Source organism: Lampris incognitus, chromosome 3 (genome assembly GCF_029633865.1).
Source record: "Lampris incognitus isolate fLamInc1 chromosome 3, fLamInc1.hap2, whole genome shotgun sequence".
NCBI classification, from domain to species: Eukaryota; Metazoa; Chordata; class Actinopteri; order Lampriformes; family Lampridae; genus Lampris; species Lampris incognitus.
In genome coordinates this window covers 75,996,074-76,023,962 of record NC_079213.1, presented here as the reverse complement: position 1 = coordinate 76,023,962, position 27,889 = coordinate 75,996,074, and the positions used below count along the sequence as shown (strand labels likewise).

The following is a 27,889-nucleotide window of genomic DNA, read 5'->3' as shown; positions in this document are numbered from 1 at the left end:
GGGAATCAGAATGCCCACAGCCCTCTGTTCTGAGTGGATACTCCCTCTCCACACCAAGCCAGAATTCACTGTGTCTGAGCTGTAAAGCTCAGCCTCAGGGTGGAGTCAGATGTCATCTCGATGAACTGGTCCTCTTCAGCACAGCTGAAATCAGCAGGTGCTGCTGCACTGAATGGATCTGTCACCCAGTCATACTGAGCCCTGTTGTGTGGGAAGTATTTTTGAAAGAATCCTCTCAGGGAAGAGATGTGCTCCTTAAGACATGAAATCACTGTGGTGGCTCCAGAATCACTAGTTTCAACAAATTCACTCAGATTCTCACAGAAATCAGTATTTCCTTGATCAAGTCGCCTGTCCCATATCTCAAGCTTTCGAGTGAATGCACTGATCTTGTCTGCCAGGTGAGGGAGATGCTTGTCTCTGCCTTGAAGCTGAAGATTTAATTCATTCAGTTTTCCAAATATATCGCTGATAGGCCAGTTTTGTCAGAAATTGTTCATCATTAAACTTGCTTGCAAGTTCATGCATACGCTCCTCCTCCAGAAACACCTGAATTTTCTCTCTGAGCTCAAAGACTCGCGACAACACTCTACCTGGCGAAAGCCACCTAGCCTCATTGTGAAATAACACAGTTGAATGTTCAGCTCCCATCTCCTCACAAAATGCAGAGAACAGCCATGCTCTCAGGGGTCTTGTTTTGATGAAATTGACAACGCTAACAACATTGGTCAAAACCTCATTTAGGTCAGGGCTAATCTGTCTTGATGCTAGCGCTTCTCTGTGTATGACACTGTGTCCCTTGCGCATTTGATGAGATCCTCTTGATTAGTGCCTACAATCCCTTCATTTTCCCTGCCATGGTCTGTGCACCATCTGTGCAAACGCCGCACAGTTCTCCCATTTTAGCCCTTGTTCTGTCAGGTAACAGTCAAGAAGCCTAAAGCGCTCATCAGCTGTCACTCTACTTGCGATGTACTTGCAAACCAGCAAATCCTCACAGTGACTCTGACATGACAAAGTGAACATAAGTAATAAACAAGCAGTCTTCATTGCTGTCAGTAGCCTCATCCACATGTAAGGTGAAATGTTTGTCTTTCAGTTTTTCAATTAGTTGTTCTTCAAAGTCATTTGAAATGCCGCATATACGTCTTGCAGCTACCATTGCACAGAGGGACAGTCTTTAATTTTGCGGCGCTTGTCTCATCAAACATAGTTGACACCATATCTAAAGCCGCGGGAAGTATGAGCTCCTCTGCTATTGTGTGTGGTTTCTTGCACTGGGCAATTCTGTATGCGACGTTGTATGATGCCATTAGTGCTTTGTTGTTCACCGATGCAGCTTTTACAAAGCAATGTTCCTGTTGACGGTATGCACCAAGTTCTTTCTGAAAGAACTCGAGTGGCTTATTGACGCGACTGGGGTGTAATGTCTCTGTCTTCTTAATTTGTTTGGTCTCATACTATCAGCTGCCAGAGTTCCGTCCATCCATCCATCCATCCATCCATCCATCCATCCATCCATTTTGCAAGCTGCTTATCAGACATGAAATACACACTGGTGTCTCCTCATCTGTCTACCACCACATTAACCTTGAACCCAATAGCAAGATAGGCATCATCATATTTTCTTAACTTGGTTTTTGATTGATTATCGTCAGCTAAGCACTTTGTCTTGTTTGTCTCGGAAGCATCGCCTGTCTTTCTTTTCATCCCTGTCAAATATCTCTCCATTCTGTGAACCTACAGACTGTCTCATGAAAACACATTTTGTTGATTGTTCCACCGTGAAAAAGATTCGGATGTTCCGCACTACATCCCACCCCCCGGTCACGCGTGCCCCCCCGTCATGACTTTGTGCACCCCAGGGTGGGACGCCACACACTTTGAGAAATGCTGGCGTACAGAAAATTTTGATGGCAAACGTCATAGAATGTGCAGTTTTTGGATGTAACCCGGACCCTGGAGCTTCCTTCCACTATCTACCAAAAAAATCCCACGATACTGCTGACATTTTTGGAATTTATTTACAGACATCAGACTCACATGCCAATAAACCTGGAGAGTCGTTGCAATGCTCATTTCAGTGAGGAATGTTTCCATAATCTAATGCAAAAGTCATTGGGTTTTCACAAGAAATTAGTTTGAAGTCTGACGCCGTGTAGACTATTTATCCTGGGACTGCAACAGAGCGGGAGTCAGTATGCAAGTTATGCATTTCTTTTACTCAACAGTTAAATGAAAGCTTTCTGCATGTAACATTTCCTTTGTGACTCATCAATAGCATTAAGTACGTTAGCTTTTTGCTGGCTGCCGGGGTGCTGCTGGGGTGCATCATTTTCACCTCAAAAATGGCGCGGCGTGCAATGTAAACCTCTTTTCTAGTCTGGACTTCGATCCCGGCCGGGCTCGCGTGGGTCCCCCCCTGCTCCGGTGGCACCACTAAAGGCGTTTGTCTACGTGCGCTATGAGGGCTGATGGAGCGGCGGCAGCGGCGGCGGCTGGGGGGGGTTCCCCCTTCTGGTGCTTTCCGGGCTTGGTCCCAAACAAAACTCTCGGAACCATAAACTTTTGTGCTCTGCGGGTCACTTTGCCCTGACGTCAAGTGGGTTAGAATTTTTGCCAGTTCCCAGGCAAACGTCTATCAAGATAAACAGATATTACACATAACATTAAAAACCTCAGCCAAGCGGAATATATATCTTTCTGCAAACTTTGATTAGACATCTGGTATACAATTATGTAATGACAATGTGAACACACTGTAATATTGTAGCAGATATGTGTCACAACCAGTGCTGTGTCAGTGGCTGCCTGTTACAAGCCAGCAAACAACATAAACAAAGGAAAGATGCTAACTACACTTACCATTCTGATACGTCTGCTAGTCGCTGATTTTGGTGCACAACAGTCTGAGTGTGGGTCTGACTGAGGCTCCAACATGTATGGCTGAACCTCTGATGTTTGCTCTAACGCTAGCCATCCTGATGTGCATCGCTCTTTCTCGCGTGATTTTTTTTCGTACCTGTTTTCCGGGAACTCTGCCTCTGATTGGCTAGTACTCATTGAGAGAGCGTTCACCTGGATTCGGGAAGACCCGCCCCTACTCTATCTCTGATTGGCTAACCCTATCCCTATCCCTAACCCCAACCTAACCCTAACCTTAACCAACCTAATCAACGGAGGCAACGAGTACTAGCCAATCAGAGGCAGAGTTCCCGGAAAACGGATACGAAAAAAATCACGCCTCTTTCTCCGGTCAACCTTGCGAGCAGCGGTGGTGGGCGGGGCATTAGGCCTGTGACATTTGCATACTCGTACTCCTGAATTTCTCAATCAAGGAGGAAGAGTAGATGTGCTTCCAGCCCCCTGTCAGGGTTTTTTTTTTTACGTTTCATGTGGGAAAACCATATATTGATCATCTCACAGTATTTTTAAAACGTGTCTGGAGGGGAACTTTTTTTTCCACAATATATTTATTGATTTTCAGTTTGAAAATCACATCAGATTATACAATGAAAACAATTATATAAAACAAAGCAAATATTTTCCACCCTCTCCTCCCTCCCATAACTCATCCCTATCAACTGAGTCTGGAGGGGAACTTTAATTCAAACAAGTAAATATTGAAATACAAATGCAGTGAATTCCAACTGCAAGTATAGCTATAGAGAGAAAACATTTTTATGCAGACATTTGTCAAAGTAAAATGTTTAAAACTGTACAAGCGAAATGTAAATTGGAACAAAGGGGGCAAATCACATTTGTAAGGAAAAAAAAAGTCAAATGGAAACCAAGAACAAGAATGACTAACAAACTCTCAGCAGTTGCTCCGAACATCCGTGTTATTACCAGTGGGTTTTCAGGCAACATATGAAGCCCCCCAACTCATGCCCCTGTCCCTGACATAACTGAGTCCTGTCATGTACATTAATAAATGATAGAAACAGACCTGATGGGATTTATGCCTGCCTGGGTACCAGCCACAGTAATTGCCGATATGTCAGAGAGACGCATTTTCATCAGAGAGGGCCCAGTCAAACCCGAGGATGGAGCAGCCATTGTCTGGATGCACACCGACTGAAAAAAGTCCCCTGGCACTGAGCTGTGCTCAGTATGATAACAAACTCTGCTGTAGACTTATCTCCACCACAATGGCTGTGACCCCTCATCCATAGGCTTTATTTTCACGCCATGGTCTCCAGTGGCTCAACAAGTCAGCAACCCAGACAATTTCCCCCAAATAACACCATAGACCCTGCAAATAAAGGCCAGCCAGAGAATCTCTAATTTTCTTCCACCCTACAAACATCTAGAAAAAAATGCTCCATTTAGCTAAGACGTTCGATAACTCAGCAGTCCACTTTGCTTATTTGCTAAGAAAAATGTACTCATCAATATTTCAGTTCTACAGTCAGTTGCAATCTATTTCTGTATATGTATGTCATACAAGTCGGTGTAATTCTTTCAGATCCTAAAGACCATCTCTTTAGTATTGAGGAAATTAAAAAACCCACCACATTCAATTACACATCGGGAGAATAATACTGACCCACTGAGAAATGGAGGTGCAACACTGAACACATCATATCCAACCTGAAAGAACATAGAAACGTGGAAAGAGAGCTCATTCTTTTGTGTTCTTTCTATTTTCTCCTTTATTTTTTAAAACTGATGCAAGCAAAATGTAATTCGCATTTGCCAGATTTGACCAATTTTGCTTAACAGTCAGACAGTTCAATAGCCTTGAAATGCCCTCATATCATATGTTTCTGAGTCTAAATCCTATTTGGCTCATTATTTGGCATTGAGTACATACATCACATTTAAAGACACAAAACTAAGATGTGTTGTGTGCAATTTGTGTGGAGAAAAGTAAGTAACCTGCTAACATCTATTTCAGCATCTCTGGTATAATCTCGATTCATCTGACTTACATGTCTTTGGACTGTGGGGGGAAACCAGAGCACCTGGAGGAAACCCACACAGACATCTAACATGTACTGAATTGTCCCTAGGGGTGTGTATGTGTGTGTGTGTGGGGGGGGGGGGGCTGTGATGGCCTGGTGGCCTGTCCAGGGTGTCGCCACGCCTGCCGCCGAATGACTGCTGGGATAGGCCCCAGCATCCTTGTGACCCTGAGAGCAGGATAAGCAGTTGGGATAATGGATGGATGGATGGATGGATGATATATTCTCTGCACCATTGCACTTCACCACCTCTTATTTCACCTAAGTCAATCCTTGTGTATATAGCTGAAGATTGTTGTGTTGTAGTGTTGTTATTATATGTTAAGTACACTGAGAGAGCCACGAAACTGGAGTCAAATTCCATGTATGTGCAAACCTACATGGCCAATAAACATGATTCTGATTCTGAAAAGTGTCTTAAGATATATAATATATACACACACACATATATAGTATATATTGACTGAGGACAGAATGTGGTGCGTTCAAACAACAAATCCCAGCACAAAGCACATTTGGGTTAATATAGACAAAAGTATGATGGTATTAAACAGTAATCCCAGTAATATTTGGATTTGACTGAAGCTTTTCAATGAGAGATGAGCACATGAGAATGGCAGCTACAGTAAGTTACCATGTTAATCTTTCTACAACTGTGCTCTTGTACGTTATCAAACTCAAACTAATTCTTCAAAATTGAGTGGATCACTAATAAAAAAGGCACATGGTCAGGTCATGAACAACAAGAACCCCCCCCCCCAAAAAAAAAAACTGCACCCGATCTAAAGAAAATAGGCCAGAAAGATGACTAATCACTGAGGAGGTTATCTGCCCCACACACACTTCTTGCTGATGGGCTCTATTTTGACCACGAAAAGACTTATCTTGCTCATCTGAGAGGTGGACAAGTCAAAGTTAACCTAAATATGAAACCACTATCTTATCCAGCGGTACTCAGCTCAATGTAATCCTGCAGAAAAACAAAAAAACAATTACGGTGGCCCGCGTGCGTCCAGGCTTGAGAAATGGTGAGGTTGTGGACCGTTTCAGGGTGTGGACAAGTGAAGCCTCCGGTGGAGGAAAAGACGAAGATAAATCATAGATGAGCTCCAGATGTCAAGTTAACAGTCATGCACCACGTTCGCTGTGTCACGTTAACGTTTTCTAAAGGTATACTGACATTATTTCGTGGTGGGCCAGCATACAAATAACCAAACAACTTAGTCGTCCTCGGCAGGCTGGATGAAACAATACCTGTGCAGAGACTGCAGCCACACAAGTTATCTCATCGCCACTGAGAACCTGGGCGTGTCTCAACACACACAGGAATATTCACCAACTTATTTCTCGCTAACCCATTATCCACAGCAACATATCAGTACGAGATATACGCAGTCCCCCCCCCCTTCAACCTCAAACGTTTATCTTTATAAATAATTTCAAACGCCGAGGTTTTTCTCGTTCTCAACTGTGATGTGCATAAATGCAAGTAACTGCGCCGATAAAACCAGGGTTGTTTCAAACAAATGATATACAGCTTTAGCAGGCAGATGTAGACTGAGCACGGATTTTGTTTTCCAGTTTAAAAGTTATACTGTAGCCTTAAGCTGATGGCCACTGCCTGTTCCATTGTGCGATGCTTTATCGCCCAATAAATTAGATTAAATACACCCCCCCAACCTCCGATACCCACCCACACACACGCACGCGCACACACACACACAACGCACACATACAAACCTACTGAAATGAATAACTTCCATTGAAATGTTTAAAGGACGAAACGACAGCTCAAACGAGTCACAAGGCCATAAACCACTCCGTCATTTTTTTTAAAACAGGGTTAAACTTGAAAATTGGCTTCCTGTGTAATGCAGCAGGTGCAATGGGTTCACATTACCAGATGGGAAGTTCTCGTGAGAAATCGGCATGACTTACCACTTTGCTCCCCCAGAAAAACGAGTTTGAATTTTCTTAAAGGGTTCCCAAAGTCACTGCCCACGGACATTTTGGGTGGATACTGAATAACTGATGAAATTCTAGGTGTGACTGTGTTTTTCCCTGCACTAGTTCGGATTTGGATGATGAAGATGCTGTATGTAAAAGGCGACGGTCTCTCCCCGTTCACCCCGTTCCGTGATGGGAATGCTGCACTGTGGAGCTTGCCTGCCGCGGGCTTCTGCGCATGCGCGGCCTCTAGTCGTTCTCCATAAACCATCAAACCAAACCCGCCTTCACCATTTTCACGATATGACGTCATACGAAACCGCCAGTGTGGTGTGGGCCGGGGAGATGGGGGGATAGTCGTACAATTTTGCTCTTCAGCCTCCGGTCAGTTTATCTTGGGGGAAATGTTCTCCTCTTCCATTTCGGATCCGTACACTTGATGCACAAACTCTCTCTCACATGTTAGGAGATAGATGGGTCTAAATCCATCGGGAGCTCACAGACGGACAGGGAGACGTGCACAGGATGGCCTACCGATAACCACATTCACAGAAAGACGTCAAGGCGGCTATTTCTTCAGATTTTATTTACTTTCTTTATTCGTCAGTTAGGCTGTGCCCATAAAGCTAGCCAGATAACCGAATGAACCATACCAGCAGAACGCACATTCTTTTCATTTATATTGAGTACATTTTATTTGTAAATGAAAAATTCATTGCAAAGCTATAGTGTCGCTTTATATGTGAGAAAAATATATCAAACAAGTAATAAAAATGTCACCTATGCCTCTGTGTTTGAGACAAACATCTATATAATAAAACTTAAATATTAAGCTAGTGTTAACTATGTTGCCATTTGCAACTAGAAACCTGAATGGATAGATTCCTGCCTTTAGGAGCAAGCAATGGATGACCAAAGATGTTTATCCTTCACATTATCATTAATCACACTCTTTTCGGTGTCTTTCCGTCATCCCCAGCAAAAACAGGCAGAATGTTATGAGGTTCCAATCGAGATGTGTGTTGGACAATACCAATGCTGTTGTCATCATCCCTTGTAGGGCCATCTAATCAATGTAGTTCACATCAAATCTCTGTTAAAGATCTCATCAAATTCATGCGAAAAATATCCAAACTCTTTCTCCCACCAGAGAAGCTCAAAGTGGGGTACAAAATGGAGGTCAAAGTAGGCATGCTATCGATCCTGGATTCTCCTCGGAGGCATTCTTACTCAGCACATATTGTAGTTTCTCAACAGGTGGACACACACCTATTCAAACACCTACACAGACCGTGGAGAAACAGTGGAGCTCAGATCACAAGGACATTTCTTGAGATTTTGCTCTTTAACAGGTGTGGTCACAGCGGTCCCTCGGGCCTCTTCTCTAGACTGTACTCCCTGGTCCTCTTCACCTTCCAGCCCAGTATCATCAGGAGACAAATCCCCATGACTTTAAAAGCTACCTGTAAGCCCAGGTACCTGTGAGAGTTAGGTAGCATTAGCAACTTCAATATTTGGGTAGCTCAGAGTCAACATCAATACGAAAATAATGCATCAATATCACATGTCAGTAATATTCATTCTAAGTTCTCTGACCGGTTCCTCAATATGTTGTTGTCATAGTAACCACAGCTCAGCTTCTTCCCACACACATGCCTCCACCAGATGCATGATGTATCAATGGCCATCCCAAAGAGAGCAGGGGCTGGTAGCCAGGCTGGCAGGAGAGAAACAATGTTAATGTAAAACTTCCTGTCAGTGCAGACATCTTAGCACAAATTACCTACAGTCTCTATAATGTTTAATTCAAAAGAAGATTAACTTTGTTGAAACTCAATCATCTTATTTAAATTTATTTAAAAATAACATAATTGTGTGTGTGGTTTGGTAAGCACAAACCACATACACAATATACTATTTAGTCTATTCTCTTACCAAGCACTCTCATAAGCAGAAACTGGATCCCAATTGCAAATGACTTTTCCTCATGGGGAACAGTTCTGAAAGGAAAACAACAGAGGTATGAGTTTGAAGGACACATCTTAAATTAGTCATTCTTCCCTTAATGCAATTGATGATCAAGACAAAATAGTCATTTTAAGAAACTATGGAACAATCATGAATCTGCACACAATGGGTACCAAATATTCGACGAATTTGTTCATAGTATTGACTCCTTTACCAGCAGACACAGACTGGCAGGGAAGCCAGTCCGTGTCTGTCTTTTATAATCTTTGCAAATGTGAGAGCTCATTAGTTTGAATTTAGCAACAAGCTATAATAAATTGTCATTTATTCATCTCTTACCTGAGAACCATCATGTATATGGGGTTATGTGTGAGGCTGGCAATCAGCCCTGCCAGTGATATGAGGAACATAACAGGGAGAAGAAATTGAGGGCAACTGTTTGGACAGGGGCCTGGACGAGCATGACCTTGGTTGCCAGATATACACCTGCAGCTGGTATATGACTGTATGCAGGAAGAAAGAAAGGAAGGTAAAATATTGTACTATAATCTGAAGATATAAAAAAACTCACTACATGTGCTTTACTTTTGCAAACAACTAACCCCAAATGTTAATAATAAGTAATAAGATAATGATTGCCAAACTACAGGTTGATTCCAATAGTTGCATATATGAACTCATAAAAGAAGTCCCACTTGACTTTCAAATCAGCAATAAGACTCTATGCAAAAATCTATCTACAATCTCAGAACAATTGTGGACCTCATGTTTGCAGGAACTGGATAACGTAATGTTGGAAAGATTCAATTTCTGTATTTTATTACAGTAATATGAACTCAAAAGTCACGCTGCCCTCCTTCCCTCACCTGGTTTGGTGTATAACTGATTACCCTGTCCATCTGAGTATCTCAATATCTCAGTTTCTGTGTGCATTTTGGACAGACTTATGAGGCCAACTTGGCTCAGGTCTGAACCAGCCTGAAACAGAGTAAAAATAGAGGAAGAATTCCCAAAAGAGGAAATGTGGCTGTGACTCCAAATCCACTGTCTACCTGCTACAACTCTCAGGAATGTACAACAGCGTGCAAAATGCTCATGCAAAGGAAGGAGTGGTACACGTTCTTCTAAACCCCCGGGCACAGCCTGTCCGCTCTCATCACAGGGACAACTCCGGTTAAAAATACCTACTGTTTGCTGTGAACAATCCTAGGGAGTACAAAAGCCAAACAATCAGCTAAAAATGGAATACAAGGTCATTAGCCACAATGCTGTAGCAATGGTAAATCGGCATTCCCTGTTACCTCCCTGGGCACACTTTCCACAAATAAATCTCGGATCTATCCATTAAAAGTTTTTCCTACCCAAGATAGACTCCCCAAAAATCCACAACAGTTAGTCTTTAATTGCGGGGGTTGACTCCCTTCAGGAAGCTGCAGCCACCACTGTCTGTAACTGTGCAATAGGATTAATATGCTGAGTCAAATTAACTAATGCTGTATTAGCTTCCATAATCCACCTGCCAGTAGATTATCCTGCTCTCCTTTTAAAATAACTCCTATATACTCTGTGGCTAATTAGGCATTGGCTGGACATTGATTTTGAACCACCCGTGTCATATCAGTAGCACAGCCTGCTCTGACCTTTCAGACATGAAGCTGCAGGCTGATGAATCTAATTATGCAGTACATGGCTGAGGATCTATCGAGAGATCTGCACACTGATCGATATTCCCGTTCTTTGTTTTATGCTTTCTAAATACATTATGAGTAAAAATGAATTTAAAAGCATTAAAAACTAAAACATTCAGCTAAGATAGTGTCATGAAATTTGCATCTCAGATCAAAACATAAATTGTATATGAAACAGTAGTACACTGTGATGTGATTTGATTTTAGGTATTTTTATATAACATGATAAAATGTGATGAGAACCAACATGATAAAATCCTCCAATATGGTTGGGGGGGGGGGGTTCAAAGGCCTCTCATATGGAAACTTTGAATTTTTTTTGTGAAATATTTTTGGGGGAACAAGTTTATTTAATGTATCCTTTTATGGTCCTCTAGTACCCTCTGACCCTGGCCCTTATGTTGGTGGTTTAGGAATTCAATTTTAAGCAGCTGGTGCACACATTATAACTTTGGATAAGACTGTCAGCTAAATGCATGTTAAAGTGAAGAGAGGGAATAGCTATTCACCTGAACCCTGTAGGTGTTGTTGGGGTCCCTTGTAAAGTTGGTGCAGCCGGCATGACAAGGAGAAATGTATTCTATGCCGTCTGAACCACACACTGGGTTGAAGGCACTAGCGGGACAGGAGCAGTTGGAGTAACACATGGAAAGAGACCTTGTGGGGGAGGAGAGCGAGGGCCAGATGTCAAAATAAAGCCAAAGGAGTACACAAACACCAGGAGCTGGGGCTAAAGTTCCCCACTATTGTTTGTGTAGTCTGTGTTTCATTTGTGTTTTAGAAGTAACAACATCTAAGTACTTGGTGTCTGTCAATAGGACTAATCCAAACAAAATCTTCATATTATGTAATGCCGCACTGAGAAAGATTTACTTATTTTGTCATTTTTATGAAGTTCAACACTGACACAAGTTTGACACTCTAAAATACATGTAAAATTTGGTCTGCCCAAAAAGATAGATGATCATTATATTTCATGCAGGCAAATAATAAGAGCTTCAATGTGTGCATCACCTTCTGGAAATTTGTCTGCCAAAGGTGCAGTCAGGTATTGTAAATCACTTCTAAGACAGAATTTGTCAATAGCTTCAGTGGGGGGGGGGTGTCTCTCTGGGATTTTTAAGTTAATTTCTATTATCTCTGGGAGAGAGGCAAGTGGACAGACACAGCAAAGACAATTTCACAAAGTCTCAGGCAGCCAAGCAGTCAGCCATTGACTGAGACAACTTCTTATGTCGGGCGGATAAAAGCAGTCATTTAGGAAGCTAGAACAAAGTTTATGAAATTATGAATCTGCGCCCTTCTTACTCACCCACGCTGTCCAGTTTGTTGATGATTGACCTCTGAAACTTTCTGAGTGGGACAACCCATGAAGAAAAGTGGTATACAGAGTAGGGTGGAGATGGTCAGCATGACAATGGAGAAACGTGGAATGGCTTTCAGAGAGAGACCTGTCCTTTTCATGATCACCCCACCTAGTAGCATCCCCACCGCGACTGATGGCAAATTCACAGCACCTGGGGGCCGATACAGGGCTTAGTGAGCTTCAACTGAAAATGGCAACCGTGGTTTACATAACATCTTAAAAAAAAGTGGTTTCTCGTGCTCTTCCTCTTCCTCCGAGAAAGGTTTCCTATATCCCTCTGGTACGGATATGAACCATGGCTAAAGACACATAAAAACCTTTATCTTGAAAATATCTGTGTTAGTTGTACTTGTAACAATATGTCTCTGGCATGGTAGTGATTGAGTCAGGCTCTTATCTTATACCATTGATTGGCTTGTTAAGAAAATTACTACACTCATAATGCTTCCTTTGCTACTGCCAAAATAAACATTTGGTGCAATGAGGTGTGGAAACTGTGATGACTCAAACAGTATTTTATAAAACCACCTACATATATTCCTAAATAGCAAGAAAGAAATACTGTAACAAAGGTATTTAGCATTCACTTCTGAAGTACTTATTGTGTTTGGTCAAAGTATTTACTTTAAATACCAATAGTTCCTCTGCTACTAAGCATGCTGTAACAACAGTCTGCCCATCAATAAACACAGGAGTTGCATAGGGACTACCTTGCTATAAGTTCACACAAACCCAAATTTCATTTCATTCTTAAAATGATGAAAAAAAAAAAACTCACTTTTTAACTTTTTGGCAAGCAGTCGCCAAATAAGTTGAACAATACTCTCTAAGGTGTCTGTGTACATACATTAACAGATTTTGCTGAGGCAACCAATCTTTATTTCACTAAATGGGTACCCCAAGTCATCCATCATCCATTGCCTCATTTAACACGATATAAATTGAATGAGGCGGCGATTAAAACAAATTTGTAAAAAAATTTTGGTCACCCAATACTATATATCTGTGACTCTGCCTACCTATGAGCAGGCTGCTGTAGGCAGCTGAGGCGCTGTATTGGCGCTCAAGAAACTTATTCAGGAAGGTAGCGAGTCCCGCCATCACAGAGGAAAAACAGCACTGTGCCAGGACCAACAACAAGAAGAGAGGACTCAGCAGGAGTTGGACAAAGAGTTTTGGGAACACTAAATCAGACACACAGACACGCATCCACAGAAAAAGACAGAAGCAAAAATGTGTGATTATTTTAAGCATGTCCACATAAGCATAGTAGGGCTATTATGAGCAAGTGTGCAACAAGTACAACAGGGGGGTGACATTTATCTGACATCAGTAAAAAAAAACAAAATAAAAAAAAACTTACTTTTCAAAAACTCCAGAAAAGACAGATCTGGCTTCTTTGACTCTTCTTTCATGTCACTTTCAGTTCCCCTCACCTGTGAAATAATACAATAAATGTTGCACAGCAGCATTTATGCATACATAATATCAACTTTGAATGAAATCTAATACAGGCAAAGCTAAAGCACTGGGTTTTGATTTAATTACAGCATGTATTCAGTATTGTCAGGTCAAATTTTAGACACAGTTGTATCACAAAGGGCTCAATCAGTTTAAATAAGAATGGGATTAAGTCACCTTAAGTGACAGGAAATATATTTTGTTGCTGCTACCAGTTTGAAAGGTCTTACACAAGCAAAGAGGGGAAATTGCACGATCAGTGTCAAATCAGTGGCTATGAAAATCTGTAACGTGTTCAGAATTATCCTTTACCAGCTTGATTTTACTGTGCCATGTGACATTCTGGCATCTTAAAATGTAAAGCAGACTACTAAAGCTGCAGACTTGTATTTAGTGGCTTTAAGACTGTTAAAGCACAAGGAAGAAGGAACGAACGTGTGCAGTCTTGATGTAAGGCCAGTAGATGTCAGTAAAACATGACTATGAGGGATGACTGACCCTCAGATTGAGAACTAGTGCTGCTGACCGCTGACACCGTCACCAACATTACACCATTAGTGTTTGGAGGAGTGTGCCCACAATCTATAATATATATGTTCATTCAGGTGTTCCTCTGTTTACTAGCTGCTGTTTTCATAGGATACTAGTCTAGTTTATTGTATTTCCTATGTAGATTGGACAGATATTGAAAATATTGAGGGGATATTGCCATATTTTCAGTCATTGTTAAGTGTCTTAAGTGGAACTGTCCTCTACTTGAGGATCCCTGAGTATTGAAGTGTCTTACATCTCCATTCATAGGCATTCTCTGCGGGAAGAAGAAGTAAGGGATGGAGGTAAGCGCCAGGCTGCCAGAAGAAATGAGGAGGCCCATCCACCACGCCCCCACCCAGCGGGGATCACTGGGACTCAGCTCCTGGTTCACCACTGTTCATAAAAGAGACATTGAAGCATCTGAGGACAGGATACCGTATGCAATGGTGGGTCATCCTTTCTGTTTTTATCATCACCTTTGTGACATATCTTAAGACTAAAGAGCGAGTACCTGAGCCAGTTCTGTCCACATCCACGTAGATTCTTAACATGATTGATCCCAGTAGGTAGCCAAAGGCAGGCCCAAACACTGAGATGGCAAAGAGAATGGCTGCAAATGACAAAGAAGGGCTTTGAGACTGGATCTTCACAGGTTATAGGTATGCAGCCAATACAAATGTTTATGATGTAAATTTACTACGACTCTACTAGGACTTATCTACATTGTTTGCCACTTAATGACCTGGTGTGCCTCCATGGCCCTGAGATTGTGTTCTGTTTATCTATATAAATCAATCTATCATTGAACTACAGGCCACTCACCTATGTAAAGGGGGGAGTTGCCAGACCCAGCAAAATCATCCACGTAGGAAATGCCAAAGGGTTGGATGGGCACTGAGCCCACGCCAAAGAGCAGCTGAGCACTGGCCATGACAAACCACAGGTTGTTTGTATCAGACAGACGTCTGGTCTCCTCACGGCCACAGGACTCTGGGGTGCTTGAGTTCACTTGCAGGTTGCAAATGTCTTGGCGATCTGGAGCACAATACACATACAAAATGCGTGTGTGTGTGTGTGTGTGTGTGTGTGTTTGTTGGGGGGTGCCGAAAGGGAAAGAGAGGGAAAGACAGAAGAATAGAAGTTAATGGCAAGCCAATTAAATCAGATGGACAGACTACTTTAATTTCCTGACAATTCAGTGACCCTGCATTGATACGCTACATGAGGCCAGGACATATTTTGTTCAAGGCCAAAGGTGGGGGGAGACGAGGGATCATATTGAGAGAGCAGTAGATGATTCTCATCTCTTTGGCTTTCCTGAAGTGGATAAAGATTAGGCTTTCCAACTGATTTTTGCAAGGGTTCAACTGAAGAACACTTGCAAGCTTTCAAAACACTCCAGCCCACTTCTGCCTTCCTCTTCTCAGTACAGTCAGACAAAACCCAAACAGGAATGATTCCTAATAGGTACTGTTGAGCCATGGCTGTGGAGTGACCCAGTGTTACACGAAGCAGTGTTCTATTTATGTCCTAATGCAACATGCAATATATTGCAGTGTAATGACATATTTTTACGTTCACCGGCCCTTTGCTCTAGACAGACTCACATTCCTCTGCTATAGGACAACCAAAAAACATAGAGCAGATGTGTTGTGGGTAGGGTCCGGCTGAAACTTCATCTTACCGTGTAAAACTGAATCATACTCATAAGGTTGGGATAAAAAGTGAGGTAGGGCCAGGATCATGGCACTAACGGACATCAGCAGCCCACCAACTCCAATGAAACGGGGACGATGAACCCGGCTTCCAAGATAACTCACAAACACTATGAGCACAGTGTTTCCAACCTGAAAAACAAATACAGATAAAGGCAATAGATAACTTGCATACTGTTCCTTAGGCTATGGTTAAAATGTGTTTAAAATGCGAATGTTAAAATCCCATATGCCAGGCTGATTGAGTGACATGGCTTCGGGATTTTTTTTTCATTTTGTTTTGGGACAATAATAGCAGAAGAAGAAGAAGAAAAAGAAGATGAAGACTTCATACAAAAAAGAAAATTCACAGCACTTTTTCCTGATAAAGAATAGGTTTTGCAACATGCTAAACAGTCCACAAAAACATTATTCTTACATGTAATAAGTAAACAGAAATAAACAAATTGATAAAAATAAAAGGTTTTAATAAGTGATTTGTATGTCAAAAAAGTTATTTACTGGAATTATTTTTTTCATGACTATGAGACTTTGAATACTGAAAATAATGAGACCTTTTATCAGTGGGTGGCACACGTTTATATCGCTCATAAGCAAACACAATCTCCTCTTTTGTTAATTCTTTAGCTGTCTTCACCCCCAAGTAAAACTAAAATGATTGTTACAAAGTCTCGACTGAATTGCCAGGAAGCGTGATTCTGATAAAGTGCTTGTTCTGCAAATCCCTTTTTGTTGTCAGCGTGTTTGAAATAAATCTATCATGACCTTAAACTGCAGGAACGTGTTATGCTTGGCTCCTACCTCATGGAGAGAGGAAATGCTTCCTGAGGAGAAGCTGTTGAGGCCAAAGCGTCTCTCAATGGTGGTGATGGTGCTCTTGAAGTAGGAACTGTAAAGCAGCTGAGTGAGCTGCAGGAGCCCTTGACACAGGACAAACACCTACAAGGAGATCCAGTAGATGTGGACTGAGTTTTACACAAATCTACAAGAGACAAAAGTGACGGCAGCTCAGAGGTGAAGCACGACGGAGGGCACTAAAAGCTCCGCATACAGCTTGACTGTGGAGTATTACCTGAAGAACGGGGCTGGACATCATTTGCTTCAACACAATGGAAGTTGACATTGGGTTTTTTTGGGTTTTTTTTGCAAAATTTACTCCAACGAGCCCCATTTATGATACAACGGGTCTTTGGCGTACAATAATATATGCTTGTGAAATTCTTTTTTTTCGGTACATTTTTAAGCTGTTATAGAGATTAAAGGGACAGTTCACCCCAAAATCAAAAATTCACGTTTTTCCCCTTAGCTGTAGTACAATTTATCCATCTAGATCCTTTTGGTATGAGTTGCTGAGTTTTGGAGATATCAGCTGTAGAGATGTCTGCCTTCTCTCGAATACAATGGAACTGGATGGCACTCAGTTTGTGTTGCTCAAAGCACCAAAAAAAAAAAAAAAACATTTGAAAAACTCAACAGCAATGTCTCTTTCCAGAAATCATGACTTGGTTACTCAAGATAATCCACAGACCTTGTGAGCAGTTTCATGTAGGAACTATTTTCTTAGACTGAACTACACCTACATGAAACTGCTCACAACAAGGTCTGTGGATTATCTTGAGTAACCGGGTCATGATTTCTGGAAAGAGACATTGCTGTTGAGTTTTTCAAATTTATTTTTTGGCGCTTTGACTAACACAAGCCGAGTGCCATCCAGTTCCATTGTATTCGAGAGAAGGCAAACGTCACTACAGCCGATATCTCTAAAACTCGGAAAATCGCACCAAAATGATCTAGGTGGATAAATAGCACTACAGGTAAAAGGAAAAACATTTATTTTTGATTTTGGGGTCAACTGTCCCTTTAAATTTCTTCCATTTCCACTGTTGATGTGTGTGGTCTAACAGTTAAGGAAGGACTTGTCACAATGATGATCCTGTGGCGGACACTAGGGGCTATGCCTCTCACCCAGCAGGACTGTGAGCTGGGGGCGTGGTTTACGTTCCCGGGCTCGCCGGTGCGCGATATTATGAACCCTACATAGCCCTCGCCAAAATCCCGTACCCTGTCCCAAATCTCGCGAACGGACGCCGGATTTCCGCTGCGTTGCTAAGGAAACAATCAACTATCAACTCGGTGCGAAGCAAAGCTAACGTTAGCTACCTTCAATTTTGGTCGCCAAAGTTAGTAAATTTCTCCCCCTAGTGGCAAAATAATAATTAAAATGGCAGTCTTATGTGCTCTCCTCTGTTCATGATCCTCATTAGTAGAAAATGTAAACTTTCTGGTAAATGAAGTGAAAGACATGACTAGGATGTTTGTCTTATGATTTAAGTGTTTGCCCTGAAAACGAAATTAAGCAGGAAGTCTAGATTATTTTTTGGTTTTGATTAAAAATAATCAAAATATCAAGTTACATAACTTATGAATCGTCTAAAAAGTGAACCATGGGGTTGAAATTATGATTGTGAGGGAAAGAATAGCCTTAAGTTGACTAACCTAACAATTTTAGGTTACAAGGTCTGCCTCTGCTCCTTGGATACGTTATTGGTATTATATTAATGTTGATTGTGGATAACTTAGACAGGTTAAATTGTGGGTGTACAGCGTTTCCTTGATGAGCGCTAACCCCATAACAACATATTTTCGCGTTGCTACGGTGGCGCACACGTGACAAAGCCAGAAACGGGATTTTGGCGAGGCCTATGTAGGGTTCATAATATCGCCGCCGGTGCTGGGTTGTTCCTGCTGCAGTTGGTTTTTGGAGTTGAGGAATAAACATCAAACTCGCCTTGGTCTCCTGTGTTTTTCCTCATTCCTGCCACATTGGTGACCCCGAATTGAACATGTTTGGAGCAGAAGAGGAGTGTGAATCCACTTCGGCCACGCCGCCCCAACTCTCACAGCCGGCCGTTCTCGCCGCGGCTGTGAAACTCCCAGAGTTCAGGCAGAGCAACCCGGCCTCGTGGTTCCAGCATGTCGAGGCGCTGTTCCACCTGCGTGGAATCTCCGCGAACGACTCCAGATACTATTTGGTCGTCGCTGCGCTGGACCAGCAGTCCACACGCCGGGCCATGCAGCTGTTGCGCGCCCCTCCGCAACACGATAAATACGTCGCCCTCAAACATCTTCTGCTCCGGAGGTACAGCCTATCTGCCGCAGAGAGGGCAGATAGAATCCTTTCCCTATCCGGTTTGGGCGACGGGACGGCTGTGGATCTCATGGACAATATGCTGTCGCTGCTAGGCTCAAACGAAGGTGGGTTCCTTTTCCCGCACGTTTTCCTGCGCCAGCTCCTGTCTCCTGTGCGCGCGGCTTTGGCTAACTCCCCGTGTCTGGCCGCTGGTGACTGCCGAGGTTTGGCTGAGGAGGCCGATCGGGTCCTGCTGGCTACCAGACGGTTCTCTGTGCAGAGTGTGGCATCGGAGCCTCTGCAGCCGACGTCGGAGGACGCGGACCCGGCAGTGGTGGCTGAAGTGACTGCCCGTAGACGGCGCGGGAGAGGCCTCTGTTTCTTCCACCAGCGGTTCGGCGGCAAAGCGAGGCGCTGCGTCCCTCCGTGCACGTTTGAAGCGGCAGGAAACTCCAGGGCCAGCGCTCAGTAGCAGCTGTGGGTGCTGCCGGACGTAGTTAGCTGCTCTTCATTAAGGACACGATGTCAGGAAGACGGTTTCTGGTGGACTCAGGCTCGCAAAAGAGCCTACTCCCTCCTGCTAAGACAGACAGGTCGGCCGAAGGCGGCGGCCCACAGTTAAGTGCAGCTAACGGTTCGTCCATTGCGACGTTTGGCACAAGGTTGGTGACTGTTTGCTTCCACGGGCGCCATTTTGAGTGGGACTTTGTAGTGGCCGCCATTACTGTTCCTATTATCGGCGCGGATTTTCTGTGTGCTAATGGTCTGCTGGTTGATGTTGCAAACCGCCGTTTAATGGATGCTGTGTCTTTCGCCACTGTTCCGTGCGAGACAGGGGGAGCCGGGCCGTTAACGCACGCTAACTTTTTAGCATTAGGTGATGGTTTTCAGCGTTTGCTGGCGGATTTTCCATCGGTGACTACGCCTGCCTTTTCCACCGCGGTTACTAAACACGGGGTACAACATTTCATTCCCACTCTGGGACCGCCAGTTTTTGCGCGCGCGCGGCGCCTCGACGCGGTAAAATTGGCTATAGCTAAGGAGGAGTTCGCCATCATGGAGCGTCTGGGTATACGATGCGTTCCAACAGCCCGTGGGCCTCGCCGCTTCACATGGTGCCCAAGGCGGATGGGTCGTGGCGGCCTTGCGGCGATTTTCGCCGCCTGAACAACATCACTGCCAATGACCGCTATCCCATCCCACACATACAGGACTTTTCCATACGCCTGGCAGGTACCACTATTTTCTCTAAGGTGGACCTGGTGCGCGGCTATCATCAGGTTCCCGTGCGCGCAGAGGACGTGCCCAAGACCGCAGTGATCACCCCGTTTGGGCTTTTGAGTTCATGCGCATACCTTTTGATTTGAAGGGAGCAGCGCAAACCTTTCAGAGGCTGATGGACTCGGTGTTGCGTGACCTTGCTTTCGTGTTCGTTTATCTCGACGACATATTAGTGGCCAGTCCGTCAGCTGAAGAGCACCTGGCGCACCTGTAACAGATTTTCCGTCGTCTGGACGAACACGGCCTGATAGTCAACCCGGCCAAGTGTCAGTTTGGACTGCCGGTGATTGACTTCTTGGGTCACCGCATTTCGCCGCAAGGAGCGGTCCCGTTGCCTTCTAAGGTGCAAGCGGTGGCGGAGTTTCCCCGCCCAGTCTCTGTTAAGGCATTGCAGGAATTCTTGGGCATGGTGAATTTCTATAACCGTTTCCTCCCTCGCGCTGCCCACCTCCTTCAGCCACTTTACGAAGCCCTGCGGCTTAAGAAGGCTAACGACCCTGTCGACTGGACTCCCGAACAGGTCCAGGCCTTTGACGGAGCTAAGTGCGGCCTGGCTAACGCTGCCCTCCTCGCCCATCCCACACCCACTGCGTCCATAGCTTTAACAACCGATGCGTCTGACATAGCCGTGGGGGCTGTGGTTGAACAGCGTGTGGCGAATGCGTGGCAGCCACTCGCATTTTTTAGCCGCAAACTGCGGGATAGCGAGCGGAAGTACAGCGTTTTTGACCGGGAATTGCTGGCACTGCACCTTGCAACCCGGCATTTCCGCTTCCTGCTGGAGGGTCGCCCATTCACGGCTTATGTGGATCATAAGCCGCTGACTTTTGCCATGTCCAAGGTGACTGAGCCGTGGTCTGCTCGTCAACAGCGCCACCTAGCGGCGATCTCCGAGTTCACAACGGACAATTCAGCATGTGGTCGGGAAGTCCAACCCTGTTGCTGATTGTCTGTCGCGTGTGCTTGTGTGTCCTGTGCACCTCGGTGTGGATTTCTCCGCTATGGCTGCCAACCAGCCCAGCGACCCGGACGTCCTTGCCCTTAGGTCAACGCGTACCGGTCTCAAGCTAGAGGACGCTGTGATGCAGGAAGGCAGTCCTGCCCTCCTCTGCGATGTCTCCACCGGCCGTCCCCGCCCCGTTGTTCCAGTGGCCTGGCGCCGTCGAGTTTTCGATTCGATTCACTCCCTCTCGCACCCTGGAGTTCGGGCGTCGGTGAAGTTGGTCGGTTCCAAGTTCGTCTGGCCTGGCCTCTGCAAGAACGTCAAGGGGTGGGCAGCTGCGTGTGTAGCGTGCCAGCGCGCTAAGGTCCACCAGCACACTAAATCGCCCCTCGAACTGTTTCCGATCCCGGCCAGACGTTTCGACCACGTGCATGTGGACCTGGTGGGCCCTCTACCTTCTTCACAGGGTTTTACGCACCTGCTCACAATGGTAGTTCGGACCACCAGGTGGCCAGAGGCTGTCCCTCTATCCTCCACAACATCCTCGGATGTTGCACGCGCTTTTCTTTCCTCCTGGGTCGCCCGTTTCGGCACTCCGTCAGATATCACCTCAGACGGGCCCCCAGTTCGTGTCAGAGCTCTGGTCGGCACTTGCGCGATCCTTGGATGTGCAGGTACACCGCACTGCCGCGTATCACCCTCAGGCTAACGGCTTGTGTGAACGTTTTCACCGGTTGCCCAAGGCAGCGCTGCGCTCTCGGATGGTAACTGGGTGGATCGTTAACCTTGGGTTATGCTCGGGTTGCGTTCGGCTCCTAAGGAGGACCTCGACGCGTCACCCGCTGAGCTGGTGCCCGGTCAGCCGCTCCGCGTCCCTGGGGAATTTTTGCCTGGGAGTTCCGCTCCTCAACCCCGCCCGGCCGTTTATCCTTTTTTGTCTGACAGCACTCGAGTTCCAGGTCCCGTTCGCCACTGTTTTCCGCGGTCGTTCGTGCCTGCGGAGCTCATGCCGGCTCGTTTTGTTTTTGTACGGCATGATGCTCACCGCTCACCCCTCCAACCCCCATACGATGGCCCATTTCGGGTTCTTGAGACGGGTTCTAAGGGGTTTGTGCTAGATATGCGTGGGCGTAGGGAGCGTGTCACGCTTGATAGGCTTAAACCGGCGCACAGGGTGGCAGGCGAAGTTGTGTTTCCGGCCGAGGTTCCCCGTCGGGGTCGTCCTCCTTCCAGGTCCCCGGCAGTGTCTTCACGGGTTCAGCGTTCTGCTTCTCAGCCGGCTTTGGACTGTGTTTCACCTACTGTTTCGGCTGAGGGACGGCGCAGCCGTTATGGCAGGCTGCTTAAGCCTCCAGTGCGACACTAATATTCTTTCCAGGAGTCCCTTCTGGGTGTTCGGGGGGGGGGTGCTGTGTGGCGGACGCTAGGGGCTATGCTTCTCACCCAGCAGGACTGCGAGCTGGGGGCGTGGTTTACGTTCCCGGGCTCGCCGGTGCAGGGTTGTTCCTGCTGCAGTTGGTTTTTGGAGTTGAGGAATAAACATCAAACTCGCCTTGGTCTCCTGTGTTTTTCCTCATTCCTGCCACAATCCCATGATTAACATAGGTGGTGGTCATTATATGGAAACCTCAAATGTTTGTCGCACTATTGTTAATTAAAAATGTAAAGAACAAAATTGTTAAGTGGACCAGACTCATCTACTCTCCTGAATGGCCTGGCCAGTACGTTGCACACTTTCTTCTTTCCTAAAAGATGTCTTGGAGGAGTCATATATGAGTCAAAGTTATTTCACATCCCAAGCTGACAGCTCATATGAGTAATTCATTGATGTTTATCTAGCTTGCTGAAAAGCATTATTACAAAAGAGTGTGGAGAAAAATACATGATGGTTGCTATATGTGAGTTCAAAAACAAAAAAATTTAATCTAGCTAGATTCAAAATTTTTACGTGTTCATTTTATTACAGAACTCTGTCTCTGTTGCTTTTCCTTTGACAGCCAGTGAAAAGAGATTAAAGTCAGCCATCAGGCCCCCTGTACAACCTGGAAGAGGCACTTGGATTTGTGTGCAGTGAATGGACACAGCCAATTATATGACATGCCTGTCAAATCGATTGGGCTGTTTTAGTGGTCCTGACAGCATGAAGCTCTCTGAATGACGTGTTGAGATTTGGAATGAATTTGCCATGAAAACACAAGTAGTAAATCCAAGCCTTCTGTTATTTACCAGCTGCCAGGCAGGCTGAGCAAGAATAAACTCTGCGCTCGACTCTGGAACAGCTAATGCTCCTATTAAAACTCAGCGTTATGGTTTGTAAGCACAGACAATAGCCGCTTTTACAGCGATGCTAATATTTCACCATCACAACACAGCCATTAATTATCAAAATATGTCGACGAGACCCTTATTTGTTCATGCGGGCAAATGAGGTCCTTTGTGATGTGTGGCATAAGACAAACTGCTCCTATAGTAATCGCTTTTCAGTCACAGCCCTAGGTCAAGCTAAAGTCTGGATTCCTATGAAATAAAACAGAATTCAGATTTAAAAAGCATTCATGTTATAATGCTTCAGAGACAACAAAGAACTGGTTATATCTGGTCCTCAAGGCTTTCTGTTGGTTTGAATAGTAAATTATTTCCGGTCATTTGCCGTGGAAAATGGCAGCTTTAGATTGGAAAATTGAGAAAGCAGAATCTCTTATTATACTCCAATATCTATAATTATCCATGCACAAACACACACATACTACAGTATTGTGCGCAAAAAAAATCTGAATTTAGGAATGTGGGCCAGATTGATGTTGCATAATGATGAAAATTGGATAGGACATGGATGTGAAGACACTTTGCATAAAAAAGAAACAATGCCAAAATAGGGCTGATGCTGGGTATCATGTCTCTGATATTGCACAAACCCACCAGGGCAAAACCCAATGTTGTCATCATAAATCTTGAGTTCTGACAATTTGGCGATGTTTGCCAAGACAGTCAGACGACGTGGGCCTCATCACCTACATACCCACTTTGATACAAATTATTTTAGAAATAGCTGATGCTCCTCAGGAAACACATGTCCACCACTAAATCACAATATTTCAAACTACAAACGTTGCCCTGATCCACTTTATGTGCGGGTTGTGAACATCAATCATGGACTCCATCCTCCCTGGAAGTCATTGTCTAAGGTCTCTGCCCCGCCGCGAGCAAAGAATAGAGGGAAGTTTAGACTTCAATTTCAAATGCTTTTATTTCTGGGACACGTGTGGGTCCCATTGGGCTGAACATCCTTAGATTTCCATGAGGAAGTCGTTTTAGCCACAAGAGAGTAAAACATTTGACCTTTTCTTAAAAAAAATGAAAAAGGGAAAAGCTCTGTAGCAAGTCCCCCAAATATAAATGAAGGTAGCCATTCATAGAATCACTTCCTTTTCTACTGTGAAACAAACTTAAAACATTTTGCTGCACAATAGTGTCCTTATCAAAGGTCTCAAATATGCCATCACAGGGGCCAAAGACCCCTTTCCGTTATTGCTCTGTAATACAAGGCCATGATGAACACCAACACTAAGGCAAACAGTCAGATCACAAATAGCCAATTTTACGCTTTAATGAGATGCAGACAAGAGCGGTGAAAGCCAACTTTTGAACAGGAGGGGAAAGCAGGACAGAGAAGACTTCACTGCAGAGCACATCCTGACCTGTAACCATCATGTTCTTTGGAAATCGGTGTGTCTGGGTGCAAACCTGGTTGGTTAAAGGAAAGGAAGGCTAATGTATTTATTTATCTATTTTTATTTTAGATTAAGATTTGAATGGCACACCTCCATTGTGTAAGCTAGGTGTAGCCCACAGGGTAGGAGTTCAAAGTTTGCTGTGAGAAGGCAAACATAATGTCTTGATGAAGATCAGTAAATACAAAAAGCCAGGCGCTGTACAGCGTGTACTATTTGTGTCAAGAAAAGATGGATGGTTATGAGAGCTCCTAAGGGAAACTTTGTTGGCCTACTGACGCATGGGATTGCAGAGGGATTTAAGCTTCCCAGGAAAAAAACCCAAGGGCCAATTTTCATCATTACAATTTAACTGTCGACCAAGGTAAACACAATAACTAGAATTGCAGTTTTTGACAGAACAGATATAAAAACACCAATGAGATAGCATCTTGAAAGAAGATGAAATCTTGTCTGTCTCTTAATGTCTATGCAAAACTGTAACCATAAAGATCTGGCTGGAGTATGATATTGGATATTGACGTTGCAAGCATTTCCTCCACTTGACCAAGTGAGAACAGCTTGAGTTAAATTGAGGGAGTCCAGCACCAATTATTTTGAGGTAGGTCTCACATTGTTAACATTCCTCTGGAAAAGCGATTTGTGTTTGGCTCATCAGCCTTGAACGCTTGGTGGATTTGTACATTGTAGGATGAAGAAATTAAGGGGCATTTCACAGGAGCTTGTGCTAGAATAACCGTTCAGATTCAACAAAACGTACATCAATAATCATGCTTGGTCATCATCCCTGAGGCATCATCTGCACACCATCACCGAGCACCTGGCTGATGCACAATATCCTCAATTGTTCGTATATGTACAAATTTGTTCTTACACACCCATGGAATTTTTTAGCTCTCACGTTGTCTGACATGCAGAAGCAAAGCCTGATGGTTATTAGTAATTTCTTCCCCCTAACATTTATTGTCTACCTCTTGTAAAGAGAGCCATCACCCAGGCTTGCAAAGACATCAGTGTTATGCAAATGGTGTCTAAATTCAGGGGTTAGCCAGGTTCTACACTGATCTTTGAAACAAAGTTCAGGGCTAAAAACTTCCAGGGGCGTGTAAGAACAAATTTGTACATACGAACGAACGATTGATGAAAGAGGCCCATAATGTGTTTGTTGAGCAAGACTGCTTTGCCTGCGCTATTGGGGGGGGGGGGGTTTGGAAATGATGACGTAATGTGATAAGAGGGACGACTTGCAATCACTTCCAACCTGCATATCTCTTCTGAATCTAAATGGGCCTACTGCGGAGTCTGTATATTAGCCGCAGCGCTTTAGCTGTAGGGCTCCATCTATGTTGGTTGTCGCTTGTTTGCTTGTGTTTGTAAAAAAAAAAAAAGTATGCACTGCATTGTATTCAAAATCCCGCAACAGATAAGGTCACAACCTTCTGTGGCCTTGGCTTGGCTTGTGGGTTTCCATTGCAGGATTGTGCTCAGATGTCCCTCATCAAATTAAAAAAATAGGAAATCAATTTTTCATTGACAATAACAGTCATATTTCGTTCCATTCACACTCGTAAATGGAGCAGGTACTAATCTATAGCTAATCCCCTCCATATAACATTTGATAGTCTCTTGCTAGTTTGACAAAGACCACCGGGGAGCAAGATGGAGCTTTCCTCTTCTTATTGTTCATAACCCTTAATAACTATTAGTGTCAAACTCATTCTGTCATTGGTGTTGTGTTTGATTCCCCGTAAGAGTCAGTCCAACACATGATATGTGAACTAGAATTGCAAAGAACTTGGCAAAACCCTTGCTTTTCAGTAGTTAGAGACGTACTGCGTGTCAAATTCGGATTTGGTTATTTGAAAAGTAAACCGTAAAAATTATGAATGACAGAAAAACAAAACAACCCGTTTGGCTCACTTTCTGAAAGTGGTGTCTGAACTGAGGCAAAAGAACACTCAATTTTTCGCACGACAAACTTCATTTTGAAATGTGTTTTGAGCCTTTGACCACCGTGGAAACGGACAGAATTAAATGATCTCTTCTTTTTCTTCTTCTTCTTCTTTTCCAATTGTCAAATTTTTGGGGGTCAAACGTACGAAGATTCAGCATAGACGTCCATTTGTGATACCAATAGTAATGAATTTCAACAGCGGTGATCAAAGCACAACAAGCCGCCTACGTTTACTTTTATACCGGTTTGAATCGAATATTTCTTCTTTTTCTACCGCGGGAAAAAGCAGCCAGGTTTCTTTATCATCTTAAAAAGTTTTGTTGTTTTTTTCGCGCCTCTGAATCAACGCCGTCACCTTTCTCGACACCTTTCTAGATATCCCCCATACGTATCATCACCGTGGCTTTCAACGTGGACAGCCCATATAATCTAAGGTCAGGTGATCTCGCTAACACTTATCGCCGTGGTGTTTAAAACGCTGGAGATTCATTCCTCTAACGGAACATTTTACAAAAAAAAAGGCACGCTGCTGCTACCTTACCTTCACATTACAAGATAGTGAGCTCGGTCTCTTCATTTCTTTGGTGTACAGTATCTCCATTTCCCCCGGAGCCGACGTCCTCTGCGGGTTTGTGATTCTCTCCGCTTGCCTCTCCGGTGAGTTTGAAGTGGGTTTTTATCAACTATGCCCGTCGGTGATGTAACTGGACTCAGCCTACAACCCCACGCGTAAATGTTTTGACAGGATGAGGCAGCAGCGCGGTTTTTTTTCCCCTTTTGGCACACGCGTCCGAAATGTCCCCCTTTGAGCAACCACAGGAGATTAACGCCGAATGAGAAGGGGTGAGAAAGAATGAGAAATCTGACACCTTCCGTTGTAGTTGACAGCAGTTAACCACGTTTCTCTCTGGATACCTATACTTTTTTCTTTTTCTAATTTCAAACATCATACTCTGATTTTTTTCCTCTTTTTTTTGAGCGAAGCCAGTCTTGCAAAAGTGACGGTGTGGTAAGAGGCATGACCATGAAACCAGCACCGCAATGTGTTAAAAAGAGCAGTACACGCCTGTCTGAACAGACTACACGACAAACTGGGCCCATCGGCTACTATACACGAACAGGATGAATAAATCAGAATTACTTTTTCTTTTTTTGAATCTTCAGGAGGCAGTATGTAACCCTCGCATGTCTATATGGCACCTTA

At 44.1% G+C, this 27,889-nt stretch overlaps 2 protein-coding genes across 2 annotated transcripts in view; both read right to left on the bottom strand.

Moving 5' to 3' along the window:
* The window catches only part of rab6ba (RAB6B, member RAS oncogene family a), an 84,314-nt gene extending 77,087 nt beyond the window's left edge, over nucleotides 1-7,227 (bottom strand). The window contains exon 1 of the mRNA XM_056276808.1: nucleotides 6,906-7,227. Coding sequence (XP_056132783.1) covers nucleotides 6,906-7,227 — 322 coding nt within the window. The remainder of the gene's footprint in view (nucleotides 1-6,905) is intronic.
* A 260-nt stretch (nucleotides 7,228-7,487) lies between these two features.
* Nucleotides 7,488-27,358, bottom strand: slco2a1 (solute carrier organic anion transporter family, member 2A1). The gene is made up of 14 exons (XM_056276332.1): nucleotides 27,227-27,358; nucleotides 16,448-16,585; nucleotides 15,616-15,778; nucleotides 14,754-14,966; nucleotides 14,443-14,541; nucleotides 14,185-14,324; nucleotides 13,300-13,372; nucleotides 12,956-13,120; nucleotides 11,883-12,087; nucleotides 11,080-11,227; nucleotides 9,222-9,385; nucleotides 8,850-8,914; nucleotides 8,511-8,631; nucleotides 7,488-8,393 (listed from the first exon to the last, which is right to left on the bottom strand). The coding sequence occupies exons 1-14, from the start codon at nucleotides 27,284-27,286 to the stop codon at nucleotides 8,273-8,275; spliced, it is 1,875 nt and encodes a 624-aa protein (XP_056132307.1). The 5' UTR covers nucleotides 27,287-27,358; the 3' UTR covers nucleotides 7,488-8,272.
* Nucleotides 27,359-27,889: the final 531 nt, after the last annotated feature.